The following is a 27,446-nucleotide window of genomic DNA, read 5'->3' as shown; positions in this document are numbered from 1 at the left end:
CTCGGCAGGGAGTCTGCTCCTCCCTCTCCCCCTCCCCCCTCTTGTGTCCTTTCTTTCTCTCTCTTTCTTCTTTCAAAAAAAAAAAAAAAAAAAAAAAAAAAAAAAACCATAATGAGATATCCCTTCATACACATTAGAATGGCTAAAACAAACAGATAATATCAAGTGTTGGGGGAGGATATGTAGCAGTTGAAAAACTCATACACTTCTGGTAGGATTGTAAAGTAGTATAGCCACTTTGGAAAACATTTTTGCAGTACTTCAAAATATAGAATTGCCATACCACCCAGCAGTTTTACTCCTAGGTATACGTCCAGGAGATATGAAAGCACATGTACACAGATGTTCATAGTCACATTATTTGTAAAGGCAAAATATGGAAACAGTCCACTGGCCATCAATTGATGAATGGATAAGTGTGTTATATTCATACAATGGAATATTATTCAGTAATAAAGAGAAGTGAAGTACTGATATATGCTGCAACCTGGATGAATCTCAAAAACATTATGCTAACAAACCAGACAGAAAAGGTCACTATATGATTCCATTTATATGAAATGTCCAGGCAGTCAAATCCATAGATACAGAAAGTAGATTAGTGATTGCCAAGGACTGTGGAGAAGTACAGAGAATGAATGATAAAGGGTGTGTGGTTTCTTTTTATGATGATGAAAATGTTCTAAAATTAGATAACAGTGATGGTTGCACAACTCTGAATGTACTAAAAACCCACTGAATTTACCCTTTACAGAAGTGAATTTTATGGCATGTGAAATATCTGAATAAAACTGTTATTAAAAGAAAAAAGGTAAAGTACACCTAATATTAGCACAAATTATGTAATGAAAGCATTTTCAGAATGGAAAATTATATGTAATAAGGATAATGTGGAGTTCTGGTATTTAGATTCTAAGTCGTTGGGTTGGGTTTTTTTGTGAAAGGGCAATGTTGTTAAGTTCCAAATTCATAACCTGTGAGTCTTTGAGAAAAAAAATCACTTAAGAAATGTCATCTTTTCTGGGAAATTCCTCTGGTACTCCAAGGCAGAACCAGTTGGTGTTTCTAATGATCACACACAATGTAACCCATACTTAAAGGCTAAGAAAAGATTAAAAAACAAATTGTAGCCAACACTGTTCTAAAGTGGAGTATCTTTTAGTGGGATAAAATATGTATCTAGAATTCTTTGTTCCTGTGCAGTCGCCCTTTTCATTCTGCATTCATCCCAGGAGGTGTTCTCTTCTCAAGATGCAGGCAAGGGCCTATTAATGGCTTTCTATCATAAAAATTCAGTGTTCAGGAGAAGTAATAGGATTTAAAATTGAAAATACAGATAGATCACAACCAGTAGAAAAAGGAAAATAAACATTGATGACTACCTACTTTGTGATACAAATTGCTTTTGTTAATGTTGATTTCATTTAGTTCTCAGAACCATTTTTTGAGATAATTTAATATCCTACTTTTGAAAGGTGCTATTATCTATGGATAGGGTAAAAACAATAGGTGAAGCAAGATCAATGAGAAAAATGATGAGCTCAGTTTTGAATATGTTAAGAGACTTGGGGTTTTCTGGGGAGTGATCCGGGAGACACTTCAGCTCAGGAGAGAGAGTTGAGCTTAAGTTTTAAGCTGTTTAAATTCCCAAGGGTGTTGGTCTTGCAGAATATATCAAAACCTGCTTGTTTACAAATGCAGCAGTTTATTTAGAGTATGCTGGCTAAAGGGAGCTGCAGTTGAGGGGATGATTCAAGTCTGGCATCTGAAATTTATATCAGCTGCCTTTCCTTCTCAGAAACTAAGTTGCCTTACACATTCTCTCCCTGCCCCCCATCACACATTTTAATTGTTTTTTATGGGTAGCATCTTTTTTTTTTTTTTTGTACACAGACTGTAATCAGCTGGTGTGGATAGTGTCTTATAATTTTTAACTAATTTTGTATTTTCTTGGGGGCTTATTCTTGAATGAAGTCTTCAGATATTAGTACTGTTTTAACAGTTCATCAATCAAAAGTAATGGTTCATTAATCAAGATTGTGTGGTGTTGGCATAAGGATAGGCATATATAGATCAATGGAATAGAACTGAGAGTCCAGAAGTAAACTTTTACATTTATAGTAAATTGATTTTCAAGGGTGCCAAAGCAGTTCAACAGGTAAAAAAGTCTTTTCAACAAATGGTGTTGGGACAACTGAACTGGATATTCTCATGCAAAGGAATGAAGTTGGGTCCCTACCTTATACTGTAAAATTAACTCAAAATGGGTCCAAGACCTAAATGTAAGAACTAATCCATAAAAAACTGTAGGAGAAAAAAAAAATATGTGGATCTTTGTGATCTTGGATTAGTGGTTTCTTAGCAACAACATCCAAAGTAAAAGCAGCCACATAAAAATGGATAGATTGAACTTTATTAAAATTAAAAATCTTTGTGTTTCAAAAGACATCATCAGGAGGGGCTCCTGGGTGCCTCAGTTGTTAAGCGTCTGCCTTCAGCTCGGGTCATGATCCCAGGGTCCTGGGATCAAGCCCCACATCGGGCTCCCTGCTCTGTGGGAAGCCTGCTTCTCCCTCTCCCACTTCCCCTGCTTGGGTTCCCTCTCTAGCTGTCTCTCTCTCTGTCAAATAAATAAATAAAATCTTAAAAAAAAAAAAAAAAAGACATCATCAAGAAAGCAAAAAGAAACCCACAGAATGGAGGAAAATATTTGCAAATCCTATCTGATAAGGGACTTATATCTAGAATATATGAAGGACTCTTAAAACTCAGTAATAGGGGCACCTGGGTGGCTCAGTCAGTTAAGTGTCCCACTCTTTATTTTGGCTCAGGTCATGATCTCAGGGTCCTGGGTTCGAGTGTCGCATCATGCTCCCTGCTCATCAGGGAGCCTGCCTCTCCCTCTACCTACCGCTCCCCCTGCTTGTTCTCTCTCTCTCTCTGACAAATAAATAAAATCTTAAAAAAAAAAAAAAAACTAACAGGGATAAACCTTGAAAACGATACGCTAAGCAGGAGAAACCAATCACAGAAAACACATACTGTATGATTCCATTTATATGACTGTCCAGAAGAGGCAAATCTATAGAGACAAAAAGTAGATTAATGGTTGTGTAGAATTGCGGTGGGAAGGTGGGTAAAATGGGGGGGGGGGTGACTACTGAAGGATACAAGGATTCTCTTTGTAGTGATGAAAATAACTCAAACTGATTTTGGTGGTGGTCATACAACTCTGTACTAAAAGCTATTGTATACTTCAAATGGGTGAGATGTATGGTGTATAAATTATATCTCAAAGCTGTTGTGATACCAAAAAAAAAAAATAGTTCCACTGTGATACATTGACTAATTGCAACCTAGACTGTATACAGGTAGACAAAACAATATACTGTACTATTTTAAACACTAGATATAAATATTTCCTTATATTTAAAGATTTAAATGTTTCCCATTACGTGTATTCTGTTTATGACCCCACTGAAAAGTTACACTTCTTTTTTAAGATTTTATTTGTTTATTTGCCAGAGAGAGAGAGCACAAGCAGGGGGAGCGGCAGGCAGAGGGAGAAGCAGACCCCCCCACTAAGCAGGGAACCTGATGTGGGACTCGATCCCAGGATCCTGGGATCATGACCTGAGCTGAAGGCAGACGCTTAATCAACTGAGCCACCCAGGTGTCCCTGAAAAGTTACACCTTATTATGTTTTAGAATTCATCAGGAAACAAATCCAGATGATTCAGTTATAAATATGTAGTTGGTAATTGAAGCCACAGAAATATATGTGACATGCTAGGTGGAGTGAGTAAATGAATAGGCCTACGGGGCTGTAGACAGATCATAGGGAAGGACGATGTAGATGAATGGAGGAAGAAGACCATAGAGGATGGTATGGACGTTAAGGAGGTGAAAAATGAATGGTTAACTGTTTTCCTGCAGAGATGCCACATAAGAAATGTGTTCCATGAATAGAAGGTTGCTGATGATGTTGGCGGTAGCAGGGTCAATGGAACTTTGATTTGGAGTGGGCTAAGTGAATGGAAGTGAAGACAGTATAGACCACTCTTTCAAGAATTTGGCTAAGGAGGAGAAGAAAATGTAGGGTGAGGAGAGGCTTTAAAAAAAAATAAGATGAAGGAGACATGAGGTTACTTACGATGATGGGACATAGAGGTTGAAACATGGGAGAGAGGCGATAATTGATGAAATAAGGCCCCTAGCTAGATGAGATCAAAGACAGACACCTCTTGCTCTGTCATATTTGGTAGGATGAAAGGAGACAAGGATGTAAGAGGATTCGGGTTATTGGGGATGGGATTGGGGAGGAGGTTTGGATGTGCATGATAGGAAGTTGAGGGAATTGCTACTATCTGATGGTTTCTGTTTTCTTAAATAGGAGGCCTGGTCTTCTGTTAAAAAGAAGGAGGACAGAGAAGGGGGGATTGAAAGTAGTAGCTTTTTGTAAAAAATCTAAGAGTAACCTGGAAAGATTTCCAAGCAGCAAGCATTGAGATCTTAATTGAGATTAGAGACCTAGAATTGGTAATACCCATAATGGAGGGAGGTTGAGCTTTTTTTTTTCCCTCTCTCACAACACTTAGCAGCCTAGCTTTTAGAGTGAGAATTGAAGTGACCCAAGGTTAGCTTTTTGCCAGGGCAATAAGCTAGAATCACAGGGGACTGTGTATGTAATGTATATGAAGTATGTAAGAAAGAAGCGAAAACAAGAGGGGGTTGGTAAATTGGGAGAAGTTGAAGGAGTTAGGGATTAAGGTAATCTTTGTGGATCTAGGTCAGTCTGTTGAATGGCAATTAATGGGAAATTGTTTAATGCCTTAATTGGATCTAGGGAGAGTTTTGCTGCTAGGGTCAGAGATTCTTCAAATTAGAGAATACTGTACAGAGTGTTTAAAATTCATATCTTCATTTCATATTAAAATGTTGAGCATTTCATAGTTTTTGAATGAAATGTAAAACATCCAAAATTTATCCTAATTGGACTGGCAGATCTGTGGCTGGTACTTGATTGCTACAGAATCTTGAATCATGGTGAAACTGAAATTTAGGAAAAAAGCAGAGCCTTGGTCTGTCCCTGACCAGCCTCTTGAACTGGATTATTTGAAGGGTTGTTGAAGGTACCAGGGATGTTGTCAAGACTTGGTTTGGGGAGGAAAATTGAGCCAGCTGCCAGAGTCTTCAGTGAATGTAAGGGAGATGGTGACAGAAATGAGAATGGACACGGGGATATGTGGCTAAATGATATAAACCTTTTCCACAACTGGGTAGAAGCCGTGGTCTTGCGAAGCCGTGGTCTTGCAGTGGTATAGAGACAGATATTGATCTTGACACATGTGGAATATGGGAGCATCATTAACAATGATGATGAAGATAACATCTGTTGATGGCTTTCTATGCCAGACACTGCCCCTGTCACATGCAATTAGCATGAATTTGATTTATTTGTTTCAGTAACCCTGTGAGGCATTGTTATCTTTATTTTATGGATAAAGAAGCTGAGATAGGCCAGTAACATTCCTAAAATATAAAGTTTGCATGTGAGGGAGCCAAGATTTAAACCTGCTGACTCCTAAGCAGATGTTTCTAAACACCATTTTGTGCCATCAGCAGTGCACTAATGTAATTGGTCGAATATATATGTATTCCATGTGCATTGAATAATTTACATTGTTTGTAAGTACCTTAGAGGAAAATAGTTCAGTAGAATTTTTTGATGCTTTCTAATTGATGATGATTGTGTTGTTATATGTTTTATGGACATACTACCCTAGAGTGGTACCCTAGAATTGTGGATCTTAATAGTGTGGGTCCTGGACCAGTAGCATCGACCTGGGATCTTGTTTGAAACAAGTCCTTAACCCTTACTCCAGCCCTGCTGCTCAAGAAATTCTGGGAATGGACCCCAGCAGTCGTTTAACAAGCCAGATTAATTCCGATGTAGGCTAAAGTTTGAGAACTACTGACCCAGAGCAAAGTGTAGTATAAGAAGGTGAATGAGAGTTTGAATTAGACCCTTGGAGTAGTATTGAGATTGTCAGTGTTTTTCAGATCATGTTCTGTGAATTGAAATCTGATGGGGAATTATTAGCATTAGTTTATACTTTTCATGGCTGCAGTTTGGTATGTTGATGCTACTAGACACAAGTGAGATGGGAGGCAGAATGTCAGTAGATCACAACTATTGACAACTCAAAATGCATAGTAGTACACATCAGCAGTATTATTTTCTTTCCATTAAACATTTAAAAGTTGTGTAATATTTGATATACAAAAATAGGTAATGTCCATACAAGTTTTGAAGCAATAATAAAACAGATATTCGTGAATCTAATCAATTTAAGAACTAGCACAAACACTACCTGTGTTTTCTTCTCTGATCACATCCCTAGCTTCCTACCGGAAATAATCCACTGTCACAAATGTGTTTAAATCATAACTTTGCTTTTCTAGACTTACCATACATGTCTATATCCTGAAATAAAAGATAGTATTTAGTTTTGCTTGCTTATTTTATAAAAATACTATGAAATACTCATTTATAAAAAAAAAAAGGTGGTTTTTTTTTTTTTTACTTTGTTCATGTAATGTTACATCTCTGGATTTGTTCATGTAGCTGTAGTTCATTCCTCCTTGTTGCTGAGTTGTATATCACAATTTATTCTCCTTTTAGTAAACATTTGGGTTGCTTTCAATATTTTTGGGTTTTTTACTATCACAAACTAATGATGTCAGAAACCACTTGTATATGTCTCATGGTGCATATATGCAAGAGTTCCTGTAGGATTATACCCTGGAGTAGAATTGCTGTGCCCTTGGTGTTTTTCAGCTTTACCAGATTTTTGCCAAATTGTTTCCCAAAAATGATTGTACCAATGGACCTTTTACCAGTTGCTCTACATTTTTATGAACACTTGGTGATATTATACCTATTAATGTTTGGCAGCCTTAAGTGCAAGATGGTGTCTCAACTGTGGTCTTAATTTGCACTTCAGTTAATAAGGTTGACTACCTTTTCATGTTGGCTGTTATATTTTATGAAATACCTTTTCTTGTCTTTCTCTTACTTTTTTTTCTGTTGTCTTACTTATGTGTGAATACTTTATTCTGGGTATTTATTCACTATTCATGCTTCAGGTATCCTTCCAGTTTGGCTTGTCTTTTCACATCCTTTGTAGCATCTTTCAAAGAACAGAAATTCTAAGTTTTAACAGAGTTCTTTTTGTTTTAGCATTTTTTATGTCTTCCTTAAGAAATTTTTCTCCACTCAGGGATCATAAAGATAGTTTTCTTTAAAAATTTAAAGTGTTGCTTTTGTAAGTGTTCAAACCATCTGGAATAGATTTTTCTGGTGATACAGTAGGAATCCAGTTTATTCCCCCACCCCCATGGATAATTCTTTGGCCCAGCACCATTTACTGAATAGTCTTTTTTCCCCAGTGTTCTGCATTGCCATCTCTATCATATCAAATTGCCATACATGTTTAGATTTATCGGGAGTTCTTTTCTATTGGTGAATTTAGTTTTCCTCTTTAATGTTTATATACTTTTTATATACCTTTAAAAGTTGTCAATTTTTAAAATTACAGCTAAACCTGATTAGTAATAGTAACTTACCATTAAATATCCAGTCAGTGTTAAAATTTCCCCAGTTGTCTTTTATATGTAATATATGCATGTTTGGATTAGTATCCAAATAAAGTCCACTTACTGTGATTGGTTGGTATGTTTCTTAAATTTTTTAAATCTGTAGGCTCCTACTTTATTTCCCAAACCACCCCTTTTTGCTTTGTTGCCTGTTGTTAGAGAAACGGGGTTATGCTGTATTTGGCTGTTTGCAACCCATTGGTGTTTAGTATATCTTTCTGTTCTCTATATTTCCTCTAAATTGGTTGTTAGATATAGAGGCTAAATATGGTTTGTATATTTGCCAAGACTGGTTTATAGATGGCATTATATACTCTTTTTAAAAAGAGGTTTTATTTGTTTGTCAGAGAGAGAGCACAAGCGGGGAGCAGGCAGCAGGCTGAGCAGGCAGAGGGAGAAGCAGGCTCCCTGCTGAGCAAGGAGCCCAATGCTCCTGACCTGAGCCAAAGGCTGGTGCTTAACCAACTGAGCCACCCCGGCGTCCCGACTTTTTAAAAAAACATTTTATTGAGATAAAATTCACATACATTTTCATACCATACAATTGACTCATTTAATGTGTATTCAGTGGGGTTTTTAGCATATTCATAGCGTTTCACAACCATCACCACAAAAAGAAATGTTGGGCGCCTGGGTAGCTCAGTCGGTTAAATGTCTGCCTTCAGCTTGGGTCATGATCTCAACGTTCTGGGATCGAGCCCTGTGTCTGGCTCCTTGCCCAGCATGGGGTCTGCTTCTCCCTACCCCCCCCCCCCCCCCCGCATGCATGCGTGCATGTGCTCCCTCTCTCTCTCTCTCTCAAATGAATAAAATCTTAAAAAAAAAAAAAAAAGAAATGTTGTGCCCTTTAGCAGTCACTCCCCATTTCCTTATCCTCCCCAAACAACCACATCCCCCAGACCTAAGCAACAACGAATCTTTCTATCTCCATAGATTTGCCTGTTCAAGACATTCATATAAATTGAACCATATAATACGTGGTCTTTTGTGACTGGCTTCTTGGACTTAGCATAATGTTTTCAAGGTTCTTGCATGTTATTAGTATGTGTCGGTATTTCCTTCCTTTTTATTGCTGAATGGTATGCCATCGTATGGATATATCACATTGTATTTATCCATTCATCAGTTGATGAAGGTTTAGGTTGTTAACACTTTTTTGCTATCGTGGATAACACTGCAGTGAACATTCATGTATAAGTTTTTGTGCAGGCATATGTTTTCCTATCTCTTGGGTATTTACCTAGGAGTAGAATTGCTATCAAATGGTGATTTGAGGGCGCCTGGGTGGCTCAGATGGTTAAGCGTCTGCCTTCGGCTCAGGTCATGATCCCAGGGTCCTGGGATCAAGTCCCACATCGGGCTCCCGGCTCAGCGGGGAGCCTGCTTCTCCCTCTGACCCTCACCCCTCTCATGGTGTTTCTCTCTCGCTCGCTCTCTAAAAAATAAATAAAATCTTAAAAAAAAAATAGGGTGATTTGATATTTAACCTTTTGAGGAACTGCCAAACTGTTCCAAAGTGGCCACGCCATTTTACAGTCTCACCAACGTGTATGAGAGTTCCAATTTCTCCACATCCTCACCAGTAGTTACCTGTCTTTTTCTTATTTTATCCATCCTAGTGAGTGATTGTAGTTTTGATTTGCATTTCTCTGATGGCTACTTTTGTTGAGCATCTTTTCATGTGCTTAGTCACCATTTGTTTATCATCTTTGGAGAACTGTCTATTCAGATCCTTTGCCCATTTTTAAAATTGTGTTGTCTTATTGAATCAAAAGGGGTCCATTATATATCCTAGATTAAAGTCCCTTATCATATATGTGATTTGCAAATCTTTTCTCCCATGAGATGGCTTTTTAGTTTCTTGGGTATTATATATTCCTGTTAGGTGGTACATAATAATGTCATATTACCTCTTTTTGTGATACTACCAAGCTTTGATGATAACTGCCTGGATCCGTTAATTTATTAACTGTTGTAAAGTGGTGGTATTTGAATTCTGTCATTCCTTCTTAGAATTTTGAGTTTGAAGTTAATGTTCTTTCAGCACATTGAAGATATGATTTCACCGTTTTTGGTTTCCATTGCTTTTCAGAAGTCACTTTCGTCATATATTCCTGGAAATGTGGATGCCCAGTTGGTGGCAGTCTTAAAGAGTATCAGCACAATACCCTTTAGGTTTTGTTTTGGTTTTGGCTTTTTTGGCTTTTGTTTGTGTGTTTGTTTTGTCCCAGAGCTATAGTTTTCAGTTTTCTAGCTCTATCACCTCTTGAGAAGGCAGTTTTGTATCCTTATATAGTCTCCTACCTCCTTCTCCCCAAATAAAATGTATACATTTGCTTCAGTTGGTATATTTAGAAAAACAGAATTCCTAGCCCAGGGAACAGTATATAAATATCCATTTTACAGAGGATTTTTAAAAGAACAGGTTTATTGAAATATTGTTTGTATATCATATAATTCATTCATTGTTAGTGTAAAGTTTGATTTTTAGTAAGTTTTACAATTGTGTAACCATCCCCTCAATCCAGTTTTAGAACATTTCCATCACCCTAAATCCTGCCCTTTTCTGAAATTATTTATTTATTATTATAAAGATTCTCAACCGGCAGTTGACATAGGCTTCTTTTTTTTCTTTCATTTAAGATTTTATTTTTAAGTGATCTCCACACCCAACATGGGGCTCACACTCACAACCCCGAGATCAAGAGCCGCATGCTCCACAGACTGAGCCAGGCTTTTCATAGCCCTAGAACCACCTGAAATTGCATGTCAGCAATATGTTCTATAGGTCCTGTGTTTAGAAAAAGTAAAATTTTAGTAAAATGACAGTTATGAATTACAGTCAAAACCAAAACCATTCAGTGCATCTTGTTAAAGTGGTTCTGAAATTGTTCCTATGACTGAAAAGCTTTAGGAAAGAAAAATGTGGGGATATGCTGTTTAAAAAATAAAGTAAAAAGTAAAAAGTAAATAAAAATTACAAAATTAAAAATTATAATTTCGTAATAAAGTTACAGACCTGTAAAATATAACCATTTATAAGGCCCATCTGTAGTGAATAAAATCAATAGAGAATTTTTAAAAAATGTTTTTATTAACATTTAATGTATTATTTGTTTCAGGGGTACAGGTCTGTGATTCATCAGTCTTACACAATTCACAGCACTCACCATAATAGTACCTACCCTCCCCAATGTCCATCATGAGAATTTTTTTAAAGTCTGTTTTCAGACTCTTGTGTTTTAAAGATAATCTGTTTTTCCCTGGCTGTTTTCAGGATTTCTTTTTTATTTTTGTTTTTTCCTTTTGTGTCCTGCAGTTTTACTGTGATTTCTTTTTATTTTCCTGCTTAGTGTTTGGCTTCTTAAACCTGTGGTTCAGTGTTTTTCATCAATTCTGGAAAGTTCTCAGCCAGTATCTCTCAAACATTGCTTCTGTGCAATGTCTCTAATGTCTTTGTGGAGCCCAAATAAGTACTGTTTGGTAACTTCTTATTATATCCTCTATGTTTTTTTGCCCTTTCTTTTGTAATTATAAAATTTGTGCTTCTTATATTTCATAATTGTTTCTTCTGACTTGCCTTACAGTTCACTGAATCTCTGTTAAACTCCATCAAATCTACTTATAAAACCCATCTGTTGAGATCTTAATTTTGGTTATAGTACTGTATTTCAACAATTATTTTTCTTTTTTCTTTCTTTTTTTTTTTTAAGATTTTATTTATTTATTTGAGACAGAATGAGAGAGAGAGAGAGAGCACATGAGAGGGGGGAGGGTCAGAGGAAGAAGCAGGCTCGCCGCTGAGCAGGGAGCCCGATGCCGAGCAGGGAGCCCCATGCGGGACTCGATCCCGGGACTCCAGGATCATGACCCGAGCCGAAGGCAGTCGCTTAACCAACTGAGCCACCCAGGCGCCCTCAACAATTATTTTTCATTTCTCAAAGTTCTGTTTGTTTTTTTCAGATCTGGCTCGCTCTTTCTTTTGTTTCTTTTCCTTCTTTCTTTTTACAGTAATCTCTATACCCAATGTGGAACTCAAACACACAACCCCAAGATCAAGAGTCACAGGCTCCATTGACTGAGCCAGCCATATGCCCCCAAATCTGGTCATTTCTGATCATTTCTTCTGGCTTGCTGATAATTTTAATTTCATTTTTCTATTCCTTGAATGTTTATTATAGTTATTTTATATTTTATAATTTAATTTTAGTATTCTAATTCCAAGGAGGGTGGACCTATATTCCTAGTTGTCATTGACTCTGTGGTTATGACTCTCTTTATAGTGGTTTATTTTCTTGTATATTTGGTGACTTTTCCTTAATCCTGAGAACCTGATGGAACTGCTTTTCAGCAGAAAAGGTTTGCATCTGTTGAGGAACAGTCCATTTTGGCCATCTTGAGCGGTCGGGCTAAATGGGAAGTTTAGTTTTTTAACCCTGCGTCAGAATCTGGATTTAATTTCTGTTCCCAATGTGAATAGATTATTAACCTCATACTTTTCCTTTCACATATTTACTTTTGACAGCTTCCCCCATGGTTAATTTTACTGGCTCCTCTACCCCCTTAGTACTTATGTGAGTTTAACAATGCATTTAGAAAGTGTTTTTTCCGTTATGGCTAGGATCCAGTTTAATGAAACAGAAGACTTCTCAAAAGTATGAGGTCTTCCAGAAGTGACATATTTTGTTACTAAGAGAGATGTATGCATAGTATTTAAAATAAATACCATCGGGGCGCCTGGGTGACTCAGTCGTTAAGCGTCTGCCTTCGGCTCAGGTCATGATCCCAGGGTCCTGGGATCGAGCCCCACATCGGGCTCCCTGCTCTGCGGGAAGCCTGCTTCTCCCTCTCCCACTCCCCCTGCTTGTGTTCCCTCTCTCGCTCGCTCTCTCTCTGTCAAATAAATAAATAAAATCTTTAAAAAAAATAAATAAATAAAAATAAAATAAAATAAATACCATCGTCACATTCTCTTTCTCTCTCTCTCTCTCTCTCTCTCACTCACACACCTGACCCTAAGAGTAACAGTAACTCCTTTAAAACTAACAAAGTATCTAATCGTTCAAATTTCCAGTTATCTCAAATATTACATATTTTTGAACAGTTTGTTTGGATCAGTATCCAGATAAAGATCTGTAGCTTTACTCTGATTGAGTGAATTTGATGTCTCTTTTTAAATCTACAATCTTTTTTTAATTCAGTTAGCCAACATATAGTACATCATTAGTTTCAGATGTAGAGTTCAGTTATTCATTAGTTGCATATAACACCCAATGCTCATTACATCATGTGCCCTCCTTAATGCCCGTCACCCAGTTACCCCATCCCCCCACCCATCTCCCCTCCAGCAACCCTCAGTTTCCTATAGTTTAGTCTCTTAATCTGTAGTCTTTTAATCTCACTTTTTTTTGCCTTTTAGAGTGTCATTTAACATGTTTATTTGTCCTCTGTATTTTTTTTACAAATTGATAGTTGAATCTGGAGGCTTTATTTTGGGCAGACGGGACAAGAGTACATCATATGTGATGGCTTTCTTTTCCATCAGGATGGCAGATAGTGTCTGATTGTCTCTCTCTGTAATGCTGACAGCCATTGAGGAACATTGCCTAAATTTATTATTTACTAGGAGTTGTAAATGGTGATACTCTAATTCTGTCCTTCTTTCTTTATTAGCTGGAATACTATTTTAAACAGAAACTTTCCCTTATTTATTAACTGGTTAGGTTACCCTCATGATAAAATTTGTTTAGGTAAAGGCAAAATGAGTGCTTGATTCTCTCCATTTATCAGTTTTCAGAACAATGAGGTGGTTCATTAGCACCTTCCAGTGATGACCAATATGGCTTTTTTTCATATTCCGAATTCATGAATTGAATCATATGTATGTTTCAGTTCATTGTGTTGTTGTTTTTTTTAAGATTTTATTTATTTATTTATTTATTTGAGAGGGGGTAGGCTGGGAGGAGCAGAGGAGTAGGGACAAGCCGACTCCATGCAGAGCTCAGAGCCTGATGTAGGGCTCCATCGCACCACCCTGAGATCATGACTCGAGCCAAACTCAAGAGTTAGACATTCAACTGACTGAGCCACCCAGGTGCCCCCATTGTAGTTATTATTTTTATTGATACTCTAATTGACCATCCTTGACCAATTGGCGCCCCTTCAAGGTAGCTTCTGAGTGTTTTGGACAGATCTAGGAATTTTAAGTGGACAGATCTAGGAATGTTTTTAAAATGATGTATTCTGCATATATTGGTATTTCCAATTCAAATTCAGGACAGTAAGTAGGGTTTTACTAAACAACTTCTATCGTATATCTCTATCTCCTTTGTCCCAGGTTGAAATTCCTTGTTTTCTTTGATACCAGGGTTGGTAGAATTAGAGTATCACATTACTACTCATTTCCTTTGTTCCAAATACATACACAACAGTGTCAGAATAATAATCTCAATACTATAACCAGTAGTAGGATTACTGAAAATGGTATAGTTTCTTTGTACTTACCTTGTCTTTAGGGTTGACTGGGAACATACAGTCAAATTACTATGTTGAAAAGTTATATGGGATAGTGTAATTGTGTCACCAAGTGAATATACACTTAGGTTAATTTATTTTTAAAATTCTTTTAGGAATTGCTTTTTTTTAAGTTTAATTTCATCATACATGTATGTAATTCATTTTCATATAGTTCTGAAGTCAGAGGGTGCCTAGTTTCCTTTAGTTCTTCACCCTGTTTCCTTCTTATTCCTGTATATTTTTCTATGTGATCTGTTTTATTTACTATTTTTTAGTTTATTTTTGGTATTTTGGAAGGTTTGTATATTTGTTAAAGTGGTTAACTTTATTTAGTCTCCCCCCTTTTAGTCATTATTATCTATTGATTCCCTATTATGTGCATTATTGAAATTGGTTGTGACCTCTTTTTTCCCTTTTCCTCAGCATCTGATGTGAAGTATATCCTTTTTAAAAAAGGTTTTAAAAATTATTTTGAGATAGTTCTAGATTGATAGTTCTAGATTGACATGCAGTTGTAAAACATAATATAGAGAGATCCTTTGTACCCTGTACCCAGTTTCCCCCAATGGGAACATCTTGCAACACTATAGAAAAATACTGATACTTATACAGTCAAAATACAAAACATTTCTATCACCACAAGGATCTCTCATGTTGCCAATTTGTAGCCATGCTCCCTCCCTTTCACTCTGCCTCTCCTCAACCCCTGACAACCACTAATCTCTTCTCCATTTCTGTGATTTTATTGCCTTAAGAATGTTATATAAATGGCATCATATGGTATGTAACCTTTTGGAATTAGCTTTTTTTCTCTTAGCATAATTCCCTGGAGATTCATCCAAGTTTTTGCTTGTCTGAATAGTTCGTTCCTTTTTACTGTTGGGTAATACTCTGTGGCAATGTATAGTTTTGTTAAACTGTGAAGGATACCTGGGGTGTTTCCAGGTTGGGGTTTTTCGAGTAAGATGGCTACAAACATTTTTGTGCAGATATCCTATGAACATAAGTTTTCATTTCTCTGGGATAAAGGTCTAGACATGCAGTTGCTGAATACTATGGTTTTGCATGTTTTGTTTTTTAAGAAACTGTTTTCCTAATGGCTGTACCATTTTATAATCCCACTAGCAATGCATGAGTTTCTACACATCCTCATAAACATTTCGTCACGATTATTTATTTTAGCTGTTCTGATAGATGTGTAGTAATATCTCATTGTGGTTTTAATTTGCATTTCCCTAATGGCTAATAATATTGAACATCTTTTCTTGTGCTTATATGCCATCTGTATATCCTCTTTGATGAAGGGTATACACTTCATTTCTTTTGCCTATTTTCTAATTTAATTGATTTTCTATTTTAATTAATTTAATTGATTTTCTGTTGAGCTTTGAGAATTCTCTCTATATTCTAGATACCAGGCCTTTAGTGGATATGTAGTTCACAAATATTTTTTTTCAGTCTTTAGCTTATCTTTTCATCCCCTTCCCATGGGGGGCTTCCTCAGAGCAATGTTTTTTAATTTTGATGAGGTCCAGCTTACCAATTATTTCTTTTATGCATCATACTTTTAAGGTCAAATTTAAGAACTCTTTGCCTAGCTCCAGAACCCAGAGATTTTTTTTCTGAATGCTTTATAGTTTTACACTTAAACACGATCCATTTTGTATTAATTTTTGTGTAATATATGAGACTTAAATTAAGATTCATACATTTTGTCTAGCAGTGTCTACCTGTTCCAGCACCATTTGTTGAAAAGTCTGTCTTTCCTTTATTGAATTGCCTTTACCCTTTGTCAGAAATCAATTTGAGCATATTTGTATAGGTCTGTTTTTTTTTTTTTAAGATTTTATTTATTTATTTGACAGAGAACACAAGCGGGGGAGTGGGAGAGGGAGAAGCAGGCTTCCCCGCTGAGCAGGGAGCCCGATGCGGGGCTCGATCCCAGGACCCTGGGATCATGACCTGAGCCGAAGGCAGACGCTTAAGGACTGAGCCACCCAGGCACCCCATACTTCACCTTTCTGTATAAATTTTAGAATAATATTTTCTGTATCTACAAAGAATATTATTGGGATTTTGAGAGGAATTGTGTTAAACCTGTGTATTATGGTGGGGAGAATTGACATCTTTACCATGTTGAGTCTATCAATCCATGTCCATTTTTTGAGATCTTTGAATGCTTTTATCAGTGTTGTGTAGTTTTCAACATGTATGTCCTATACATGTATTGTTAGGTTCATACGTAAGGTTTTTTTTTTGAGAGAGATTATAAATGATACTGGATGTATTTTTAATTTTGGTGCCCATGTATTCATTGCTAGGATATAGACATACAACTGATTTTTGTATTTTTATGTTGTATCTTGTGACCTTGTTGAGCTGACTTATTATATCTACCTAATAAATCACTGGATTTTTTTTTTTTTTTTTACTGATGTCCAAAGGCATTTTTCTTTTTTTCTTTTTGGAAATCCATTTGTTTTTCTAATACATCTTGGTATTGGTTTCTCTCAGTTAATGTCCCAGGCATTGGTGTACTCTTTCAGTATTTCATTTAAAGGCTTTTAGTTGTAGGACTTTTTTTTTCTTTAATTGTAGTTTTTAGTATTTGCTTTATTTCATTGCTTTGGTTTTCTTCTTTGAGGTCTCCTTATTATAGGTATGTAGGATCTTTGCTTAGCTTTATTGTTACTTTCATTCTAACATTTTCACCTTCATGTCTGTCTGTCTGTCTGTCTTTCTTTCCTTCCTTCCTTCCTTCCTTTTTTTTTTCAAATTTTAAGTAATCTCTACACCCAATGTGGGGCTCGAACTTACAACCCTGAGATCAAGAGTCGCATACCCTACTGACTAAGCCAGTCAGGTTTTCTCATCTTCATTTCTTTCGATTAAAAATTTATTTGCACATTCTTTATCTCTTAAGCATTATCTGTTGTGTATTGAATCTCATGACTGTTCTTGGTTAGGTTTCCTTTCTGAAATAATTTTTTTCTTTTACTTCAAATTCTTTCCTATTTTTAGCACCTGATTTCTCAGTTTTTCTAATTCTGATTTAGAATGTTATTCACATTTTCTTGGATATAATCTTTATCTGTCTTGTAGGTATGGCTTTTTGATGGCAAGCTTTTAGTGTCAACATTCTGCTCCTTATTTTCCCATTTCTTATGGCATGTAATTTGATCTCAACCCTTTTCTGTTGTTCATTTACATTTCCTGAACTTTTTGGAGCAAGGGATTGGTCAGGATAGTTTTTCTAGCTTTACCACCCTATACCCCTCTTTTTCTGTGGATTTTTACAAAATGATAAGAAGTATTTAGCTTTCTGTGTTCTGAGATCGGTCTCTGTTTCATTAACCCACTTTTGTCCGGACCCTCCTTTTCTTTGCTTCGTTGTGCCTGTCTTGCTCAGTTGGGATTCTTCTCCCCCAAGTTCTTTTCAGTGCAGGGCTGTGCCCAGAAAGGGAGACTTCAGTCCTTAGTTTTCGAGTCTAGAGCCTTATCATACCTTACAGTGTTGGTGTATACAAAAAGATCTTTCCATTTGTAGCTATTTGCAAATTGCCTTTCTAAACTCGAGTGATTTATGATTTGGGGTTTTTCTGGCCGCAAGTCCTTCAATTACCTACCGTATTATTTCTGCTTTTCTGTTTCCTTCTGTATACATGCTGATACCAGGTGAGTCCTATACTTGACGATTTGACCCAGATTCTGCATGTATTTGAGAATTCGTGGGGATACCTTGTCACTCAATCTTGTAGATTTTGTCCATGGGTTTTGGTTTGGGTGTCCTGGTGACTGTGTGTGTGTGTGTGTGTGTGTGTGTCGGGGGAGATTATAGGACATTAAAAACTTAATTGAGAACTTTTATTCAAGAGAAAGACAACCCAAGTAGACTAGTTAGGAGGCTATTGTGGTGATCCAGGTGAGAGGATGGTGGTGTAGTCTAGGATAATGGCAGTGGAGCCGGAAGGTGTGAATCCTATTTTTGGTGACTTGTTGGATGTCAAAGAGTGAGAGACTGAGCAGACATGGCAGATCTCCTAAGACTGGGGTTCTTAGAACTGTTTGGATGGTGGTGCTTTTTCCTAATACTGGGAATATTCATGGAAGAGTAGTTTTTTGGGGGAACGTTTTTTGGGGAGGGGAGGAGTAAAGGGAGGAGAGGGATCAGCTATTATGGTATTTGTAAGCATGCTAAATGTGAGGCCTTGCAACAGTCTGTCCTCTACCCTCAAATACACATATAGACATACTTCATTTTTTCAGGGAGCGGTTTCTTGATTCCCTAATCAATGTCTCCTTCCGATACTGAACTTTATTTTCTTATCTTAACATTTAACACATTTATATTACGCTTATTACTAATGTGTTTTTTCACTAGACCAACTGTTGGCAAACTTTCTCTTAAAGGGACAGAAGGTAAATATTTTAGGTTTTGGGAGCCCAGAGACAAAAATAAGGGTATTACATGGATACTTAATAGTATTTATAACATAACCAGCTAAAAGTGTAAAAACCATTCCTGTTCATTCCTACAGAAAACAGCCCATAAGATTTGGGCCATAGGCTGCGGTTTGCTGACATTGTACTAGACTGTAAATTCTATACTTGTCTCTCAGTTGTAGGCATAGTGCCTGGTGCATTTTAGATGTATTCAGTAAATTTTTGTTGAGTGAGTGAATATAGTACTTACAGATTTGGAGCTCAGGCAAGAGGACTGAACTAAAGATAGGTATTTGAGAGTGGTCATCAAATAGTAATTGAAGACATGAGAGTAGATGAGATCACTTGGGAAGAATGTTAGGGAGGAGAGGGCCCAAGATGGAGCCTTTTTTTGTAATTCAAACAGAGAACAGAATAAGTCATGACTAACTCAGTGGTACTTCTGTCAGATACATAGTAGTCAGTACTTGTTGCTGATTGGCCTAAGTCATTTGGCTATTTTACACGCATATGGTTCTTTTGGGTGAGTAGGAGGCCTTTAACTATTAGAGATAGGTATATTTTCCTTAGGAATTTTACTACCAGTGAGTTATGTTATAATAAAAGAAGCTTTAGAATTCTGCCACTTATACAAGCATCTGTTAGCAAGCAGTTACCACCTTGTAATAAAACTTGAACTATAAGCATATACCACAAAGAACTGATTAGGATTAGATGACAAAATCCTCCAAGAAAGGGTGAGATACAGGATCAAAGGGAGGCCTAGACTCAAAAACTTCTCTGAAGACAGACTGCTGGACTTGCCAGATTCTTAAACTGCAAACAGATAAGAATCAAGACACATGTACAGGGCACCTGGGTGGCTCAGTTGGTTAAGCGACTGCCCTCGGCTCAGGTCATGATCCTGGAGTCCCTGGATCGAGTCCCGCATCGGGCTCCCTGCTCGGCAGGGAGTCTGCTTCGTCCTCTGACCCTATCCCCTCTCATGTGTTCTCTCTCTCTCATTCTCTCTCTCTCAAATAAATAAATAAAATCTTTAAAAAAAAAAAAAGACACATGTACAATATTCCTAGTCAATCTGTATATCTTGCACAGTTCCATTTCAGCAAGAAAAAAAGTTATTTCCAACATCTCTTATACTAATTAACAAACCATTATCTAAATTCAGATGTTGGTATTTGAAGCACTTACTTAACTGGGAGCTAACTTCTGATATGGATGCTTCACATGCTAACTAACTTACTTTGAAGTGTGGATTCCTAATTTAGGGAACTTTGGAAGTTGACTCACCACTCCTATTGATGCTGAAGTATTTTAGTGTGAATTACAGGATAGCATTAACTTGATCGTATTTTGTAAGGGATATGTTGCCTGATCTTTTTTGTTGTGTGCCTATCATCTTATTAACAGTCCATAAATAATTAAATGTAGTAGTTACTGCAATGAAAATATTTTTCTTCTCAGTTCTAGTAACAGTTGGATTAGATAGTCATATAGGCAAATATTAACTGTAGTGCAGTTCTAATTTTCAAGTGAATCAAGACAGTTTAGAGTTATCAAAATAATATTGGTATTTGAAAATTGCTCAACATTTATTACCATTCTATGTGATGAATTTTACATGAAGCAGTCTGTATTCATCATATTAAAGTCAAAACACAGAAACATAGAATTAGATTCAAGGTTCTATCTTTCTACTCTTGAACCCTACTAGAGGTAATAGTTTTATCAGTGCATCATTTCTTCACATTAAATGAATGCTACTAATTTGAATTTTGTTTGGCAGTTTTGTTTACATTTAATATATATATTTAAGCATAAGTTATATCTAGATTAATATTTCATTATATTTTACCAACTTTATAATTTGATTTTCGTGGGATTTTTTTCCTAAGAGAATTAATTTATCACTGCAATTTAAGAAAACTTGACAGAGATACCATAACAAAATAATTATTAAATAAAATAGTAGCATACTGAATCTGGCAATATATTAAAATAATAATATACCATGACCATGTAACCTTAATGTAGCCTTAAATCCAAAAACGTAAGTACCATACTTATATGTGTAATAAGATAATCCATCATATCAGTACATCAAGGGGAGAGGGGATATCTAACCATTTCCGTCATTCCTGATAAGACCATGCCTGATAGAGCCTCTCAGTAAACTTAGAAGGTTACGTTGCCTTTTGATACAAAATAGCTATCCCAAATTTATTTTCCTTTTCATATGGTTTTAAGGCCATGACAATAAGTTATTTACATTTTTAAAATGTGAATCATTTGAGATAGATAATCATTGGTTGCAAACCTCAAAAACCAACTCTGGCCAACTTGAGCAAAACCATAATTTATTGGAAGGATATAGGTAGTTCATAGAATGAATAGGGACACCTGAGAACTGGGAATAAAGCAACTCCAGGGTATAGGTATTATTCACTATCTTGTCCAGATACTTCCTTTGGAAATTAATGTGCTACCCTTCTTTTATTTTCCTTTCCACTTTGCTCAAGGTTCAGGGGGAGAAGGTTCTGCTGGCATGGTTTCAGTCTCATGCCCTATTCAAAACTAGGAGAGAATGAGATACTTTAATAGGAGTTCGATCAGGGCAGTCCACAGCGGAGGGCATATAATTCCCCAAGGAAACCTGGGTGCAGTTAGGAAAGGGGAATGGATTCTAGGCAGCCAAGTCCCACCTCCCCACTCCCCACAAAATTAACCAACAGATATCCAGTAAAATAGACAGGAGTTTTGTCTTTTTAAACTCCATGGTTCATTTAAAATCTAAAACTGACCAGTCCTTAAAACTTAACAATAAATTACTTCTAAAAAATTTTTAAATATTAAATGCCTTAGACCTTAATTTATCTACTAGTAGTATTAATATTCAGTACTTATGTATTCTTTATTTTTCCTTTTAGACAATGCGAAGACACCGGAATGAAGTGACAGTTGAACTGCGAAAGGTAAGGGTGATTGCATTTAAGAGAAAGTAATTAGGAGGTTTTTCTGATTTTAAAATTCTGTATAACTTGAATAATGAAAATACTGTAGCAAATTAGTGGTCATCCCTAAATCACACAGCATAAAAATGTATCATTAAATAGTTAATAATGGTATATACTTACAACAGCTTTCATTTATTGAGGTACTGCATACTGTGTGAAGTATTTTAGTTCCCGCATTGAAATTCTCACATCTGATGAAATTAGATACTCTTCTGTTTTGTTTTGTTTCTTAATATCCTCTTTCTTTGGGCTAAAAAGGTTTCCTCCACCTTCTTCACGTAAAAGTTACACGTACTTGTTAAAGATACTTTAGAAAAATAAAAGTAAAATAACCTTTTATCTTACCAGTTAAATGAAACTGCTGTTAAAATTTATTGTATTTTCTTTTGGGGTTTTTTTTTTTGAGGACTTTAGAGTTAACCTTCATGAGATTCTGTATTCATGCAAGTTCATTTTATTTGAAGCAAATATTTTAATTGCCAATCAAGAAAATACACATAACTAATTCTCTGTATTACATGACCATTAAAAAAACAGATTTTGAAATTTATTTCCAAATCTTTGTGTTCATCTTAGGTTAGATCCTTTTCTTGATCTTAATTCACTCCTGAAATTCCTATATTAAATTACCATCTTGAAACTTTTCAGTTTTGGAGAGAAGGAAGGTCTTGATTCTGAGAGTAACACTCTCCCTATTACTAAAACTATAAATAGACCTGTGCGTTTATTTATTTAGTAAGTATTTATTAAATACCTACTTTGGGTCATGAATTTTTACCCAGCATCAATATTATGCTCATTGGTATGGTATATAGTTCCTGAAATTGATTTTCCTATACTCCCTATGTACCCCCCCCACCCAGTCTTTAGTACAATTGAAAAATGCTTGCTAATTCCAGTGTTCTTTCAACTCCTTAACCTCTTCAAAGATACTTACAGATTAACAACAGTGATTTGGCAATCATATTTTCAAGTTTTTTCAGATCCTTGGTTCATTTGGACCAGAGAAGTAAACTAAGCCTTAGCTTAATAAAGAGAGTGAGGTGAGCTCCTTGCCAATCTTAACACTCGGACCTAGCTTCTTTTTTTTCTTTTTAACTTTTATTAGCATATAACATACATAGAAAAAGGCCAACACATCTTAAGTGTACAGCTTGATGAATTTTCACAAAGTGAACACATCTGTATAATAAGCTCCTAGATCAAGAAAGAGAACATTACCTGTATTCCAAGGCTCCTTCCCAGTTACTCCTTTCCCCCAAGGGTAACCATTATCTTGGTTTTTAATATTATAGATTATTTTGCATAGTTTGAACTTTATATAAATAGAACAGTAAGTGTCCTTCTGTGTCTAGTTTTTTACATTCATGTAAAGCTCATTCTCCTCAGTAGAGACAGTAGGAGTAAAACATCTGTAACATTATACCAGCTATCCCCAGATGTGGGCCTTTACTTTTCCCTACATTTCATGCTTGGAAAACAACTCTAAAACTTTTCTGTTGGTCCTGGTGTTATTCAGAATCCTCCTCTTATTTTAAGCTTTCTAGCTCTTCTAATATGCTTATAAATTCAAGCTATTCATTTGTATTTATATTTGGCTATTTGTTCCTCCTTTTTTAGTTGTGCTGTCTTCTGTACTTAATTTATAGAATTAAAATTTCTTGCTTGTCAGAGTACATCTTTTTAAATATCCATTTTGGTTACCTTAGAGTCCTCTTCGCTCTTCTTTTTCTTCCTAGATAACATTATTTCCATTTCAGTCACTAGGATTAGTTCCTAGAAATCCTTATAGAAGGATCAAAAATGAAATTAAAGAAATCTCAAGAAATTCCTTACTTCACACTTCAGAATTCCCTGGTTAAGCAGCAGAATGTGAACCATTCCTGAAACAAAGCCTAAACTTCAGACCAAGCTTAATTGATTTTGATATGATTGTACAGAGGTGTGGAGAGCCCTTCAAGAGAAGATTCCTTTACTCTTTATAGTCAGTGTCTGTCTCTACTTCTAGTCTTGCTGTCTTTGTAGCTCCATTGAGGAAAAAATCCCAGCATTGTTGTTAATGATATTGAGATTCTTGAAAAATACAAGAAAGCTAGTTTCCAGAGTTTCATAGATTAGCTCTACCCATTTGCATTAGATTGTAATCTTTTAAAGTGAGGGTGATAACCACGCTCCCCCACCCCAAGTACTCTCAAGTCACTCTCCCAGCGTATCCCTAAATGCCTAGTCAAGTTCTGGACCAATAGTTGATACTTATTAAATGCTAATATTCAAGAATTAAATTGATTATGATATCTTAAAATTTTCTGTATATTTAAATCATTTATTGAACTTTTAAAAAATCATTTATTGAACTTTTAAGACAAATACGATAGAGACAAAGCAGTACTATTCAAAAGTCCTAATCTGTGCCAAATTAGGGAGCTTATGTCAAAATATTAAACAAGGGACTGCTTCTTTTACCAAAAAATCCTTCTGCCTAAATAAATAAATAAATAATGGAACCAAACAATGTGTTTCGTTTCATAGTTGATTTCTGGCACAAGCTTCATATCTTGTAGCAGACCTGTAACAAATTGAGAAATTTTAGCCAGTTCAGGGATCATACTTTGAATAACACAGTATCTGCTCTGTCAAATTAAGAATGAAATCTAATTATTAATGTGTACTGTTTTTACTGGCCTCACATTCTTTTTTTTTTTTTTTTGAACTTTTTTGTCTTCTTTTACCTCCTTGATATCTTACTTTCCTATTTAAGTAAGTACTTTTGCATCAACACTTACACAGAAGTCTGTACTTCTGTTTTATATCATGTTGTAAACAGAGTTACATAGGAGTTAAATAACTTGCCTAAAATCACACAGCTGATACGCCTCTCAAGGTAAATGTTTGTTGAGTGAATAATGCCTCATTCATGAGTTGAAAATCAGTCCAAAACCTGCCACTGGCATTTTTAACTTTAGCACATTATATTAAACTTTATATAATCTTCTCTTGGTGATTGATCAGTGAGATATTCCATTAGGATTATATTGTCATTAGATCTGGGGGTAGGGTTGGTTAAGTTCTTACATAATGAAAAACACCACCAAAATGCCCTACTTGACTAATCAGATACAGTATAATTGTTTTAATTGTTTGGCCTTTTAGTAAAATATCTTTTTAAAAATAGCCTGAATTCCCCTTTATCAACAAGATAATAAAGAAAATTCATATCATATTCATTAATACAGAAACAAAATCCAGCACTCATCCTGATAAAACTCTAAATAAATTACAGATAGAACTTGCTCAACTTGATGAAGAACATCTGCAAAAACCTGCAGCTAACATCATAATTAATGGTGAACATTAAGTGAAAGCCGAATGCTTTCCCCCTAGGATCTGAGAACAAGGCAAGGGTGTCTGCTCTTATTGCTCTTATTTAATACAGTTCTGGCAATTCTAGCCAGTGCCATAAGTCAAGAAGAATAAATAAAAGGCATTTAGTTTAGAAAGGGAAAAATAAAATTGTCCCTTTTTGCAGATGACATCAATGTCTATGTAGAAAATCCTAAAGAATCTACAGAAAAGCTCCTCAAATTAGTAAGTTCAGCAAGGTCACAGAATACAAGATTAACACATAAAAGTCAATGGCTTATATATGCTAACAGTGAACATGCAGAAATCAAAATTGTAAGTACAATACCATTCTTTAAGATTTTATTTATTTTTTAAATTTCTTTAATTTAAATTCAGTTAATTAACATATAATGTATTATTGGTTTCAGAGGTACGGGTCTGTGGTTCATCAGTCTTATATAATACCCAGTGCTCATTACATCACATGCTCTCCTTAATGTCTATCACCCAGTTACCCCATTCTCCCACCTCCCTCCCCTCCAGCAACCCTCAGTTTGTTTCTTATGATTAAGTCTCTTATGGTTTCTCTCCCTCTCTGGTTTTGTCTTGTTTTATTTTTTCCTCTCTTCCCCTATGATCCTCTGTTTTGTTTCTTAAATTCCACATATGAGTGAGATCATATGATACTTGTCTTTCTCTGGTTGACTTATTTCGCTTAGCATAATACCCTCCAGTTCCATCCACGTCGTTGCAAATGGCAAGATCTCATTCCTTTTGATGGCTGCATAATATTCCATTGTATATATATACCACATCTTCTTTATCCATTCATCTGTCGATGGACATCTTGGCTCTTTCCACAGTTTGGCTATTGTGGACATTGCTGCTATAAACATCGGGGTGCACGTACCCCTTCATATCCCTACATTTGTATCTTTGGGGTAAATACCCAGTAGTGCAATTGCTGGATCGTATGGTAGCTCTATTTTGAACTTTTTGAGGAACCTCCATACTGTTTTCCAGAGTGGCTGCACCAGCTTGCATTCCCACCAACAGTGTAGGAGGGTTCCCCTTTCTCCGCATCCCCGCCAACATCTGTCATTTCCTGACTTGTTAATTTTAGCCATTCTGACTGGTGTGAGGTGATATCTCATTGAGGTTTTGATTTGTATTTCCCTGATGCCAAGTGATGCTGAGCATTTTTTCATGTGTCTGTTGGTCATTTGGATGTCTTCTTTGGAGAAATGCCTGTTCATGTCTTCTGCCCATTTCTTGACTGGATTATTTGTACTTTGGGTGTTGAGTTTCATAAGTTCTTTATAGATTTTGGATACTAGCCCTTTATCTGATACGTCATTTGCAAATATCTTCTCCCATTCTGTCAGTTGTATTTTGGTTTTGTTGACTGTTTCCTTTGCTTTGCAAAAGCTTTTTATCTTGATGAAGTCCCAATAGTTCATTTTTGCCTTTCTTTCCCTTGCCTTTGGAGACATGTCTGGCAAGAAGTTGCTGCGGCTGAGGTCGAAGAGGTTGCTGCCTGTGTTCTTCTCTAGGATTTTGATGGATTCCTGTCTTACATTTAGGTCTTTCATACATTTTGAGTCTGTTTTTGTGTGTGGTATAAGGAAATGGTCCAGTTTCATTATTCTACTTGTGGCTGTCCAATTTTCCCAGCACCATTTATTGAAGAGACTGTCCTTTTTCCATTGGATATTCTTCCCTGCTTTGTCGAAGATTAGTTGACCATAGAGATGCGGGTCCATTTTTGGGTTCTCTATTCTGTTCCATTGGCCTATGTGTCTGTTTTTGTGCCAGTACCATACTGTCTTGATGATTACAGCTTTGTAATAGAGCTGGAAGTTGGGCATTGTGATGCCACCAGTTTTGGTTTTCTTTTTCAACATTCCTTTGGCTATTTGGGGTCTTTTCTGGTTCCATACAAATTTTAGGATTATTTGTTACATATCTGTGAAAAAAAGTTGATGGTATTTTGATAGGGATTGCATTGAATGTGTAGATTGCTTTAGGTAGCATAGGCGTTTTAACAATATTTATTCTTCCAATCCATGAGCAGGGAATGTTTTTCCATTTCCTTATGCCTTCCTCAATTTCTTTCACGAGTGTTCTATAGTTTTGAGTGCAGATCCTTTTTCTCTGGGGTCATTTTTGCCATTTTAGTATTTTGTTTCCCACTCATTTATTCTTCTTTGGACAGAATGATAAGATGGAAAAATTCACATCAAAAAAGAGAACAAGAGGCTGCACTGACTGCCAGGGACCTAATCAGTATGGACATAAATGTCAGAACTAGAGTTCAGAATAACAATTATAAAGATACTAGCTGGGCTTGAAAAAAAAAACATAGAAAACACTAGAGAATCCCTTTCTGGAGAAATAAAAACTAAAATCTATCCAAGTTGAAATCAAAAAGGCTATTAATGAGATGCAGTCAAAAATGGAGGCCCTAACTGC

At 36.1% G+C, this 27,446-nt stretch overlaps 1 protein-coding gene across 2 annotated transcripts in view; it reads left to right on the top strand.

Moving 5' to 3' along the window:
• The window catches only part of KPNA3 (karyopherin subunit alpha 3), a 110,624-nt gene that overhangs the window by 31,498 nt on the left and 51,680 nt on the right, over nt 1-27,446 (top strand). For both annotated transcript variants that reach the window (XM_044913559.1, XM_021689436.2), the window contains one exon: nt 21,546-21,590. In XM_044913559.1, the coding sequence (XP_044769494.1) occupies nt 21,546-21,590 (45 nt within the window). The remainder of the gene's footprint in view (nt 1-21,545; nt 21,591-27,446) is intronic.

The sequence above is a fragment of the Neomonachus schauinslandi genome, chromosome 3 (assembly GCF_002201575.2).
Source record: "Neomonachus schauinslandi chromosome 3, ASM220157v2, whole genome shotgun sequence".
Lineage (NCBI taxonomy): Eukaryota > Metazoa > Chordata > Mammalia > Carnivora > Phocidae > Neomonachus > Neomonachus schauinslandi.
The sequence above is the reverse complement of the archived record's forward strand: the minus strand, read 5'-3'. Positions and strand labels throughout refer to the sequence as shown.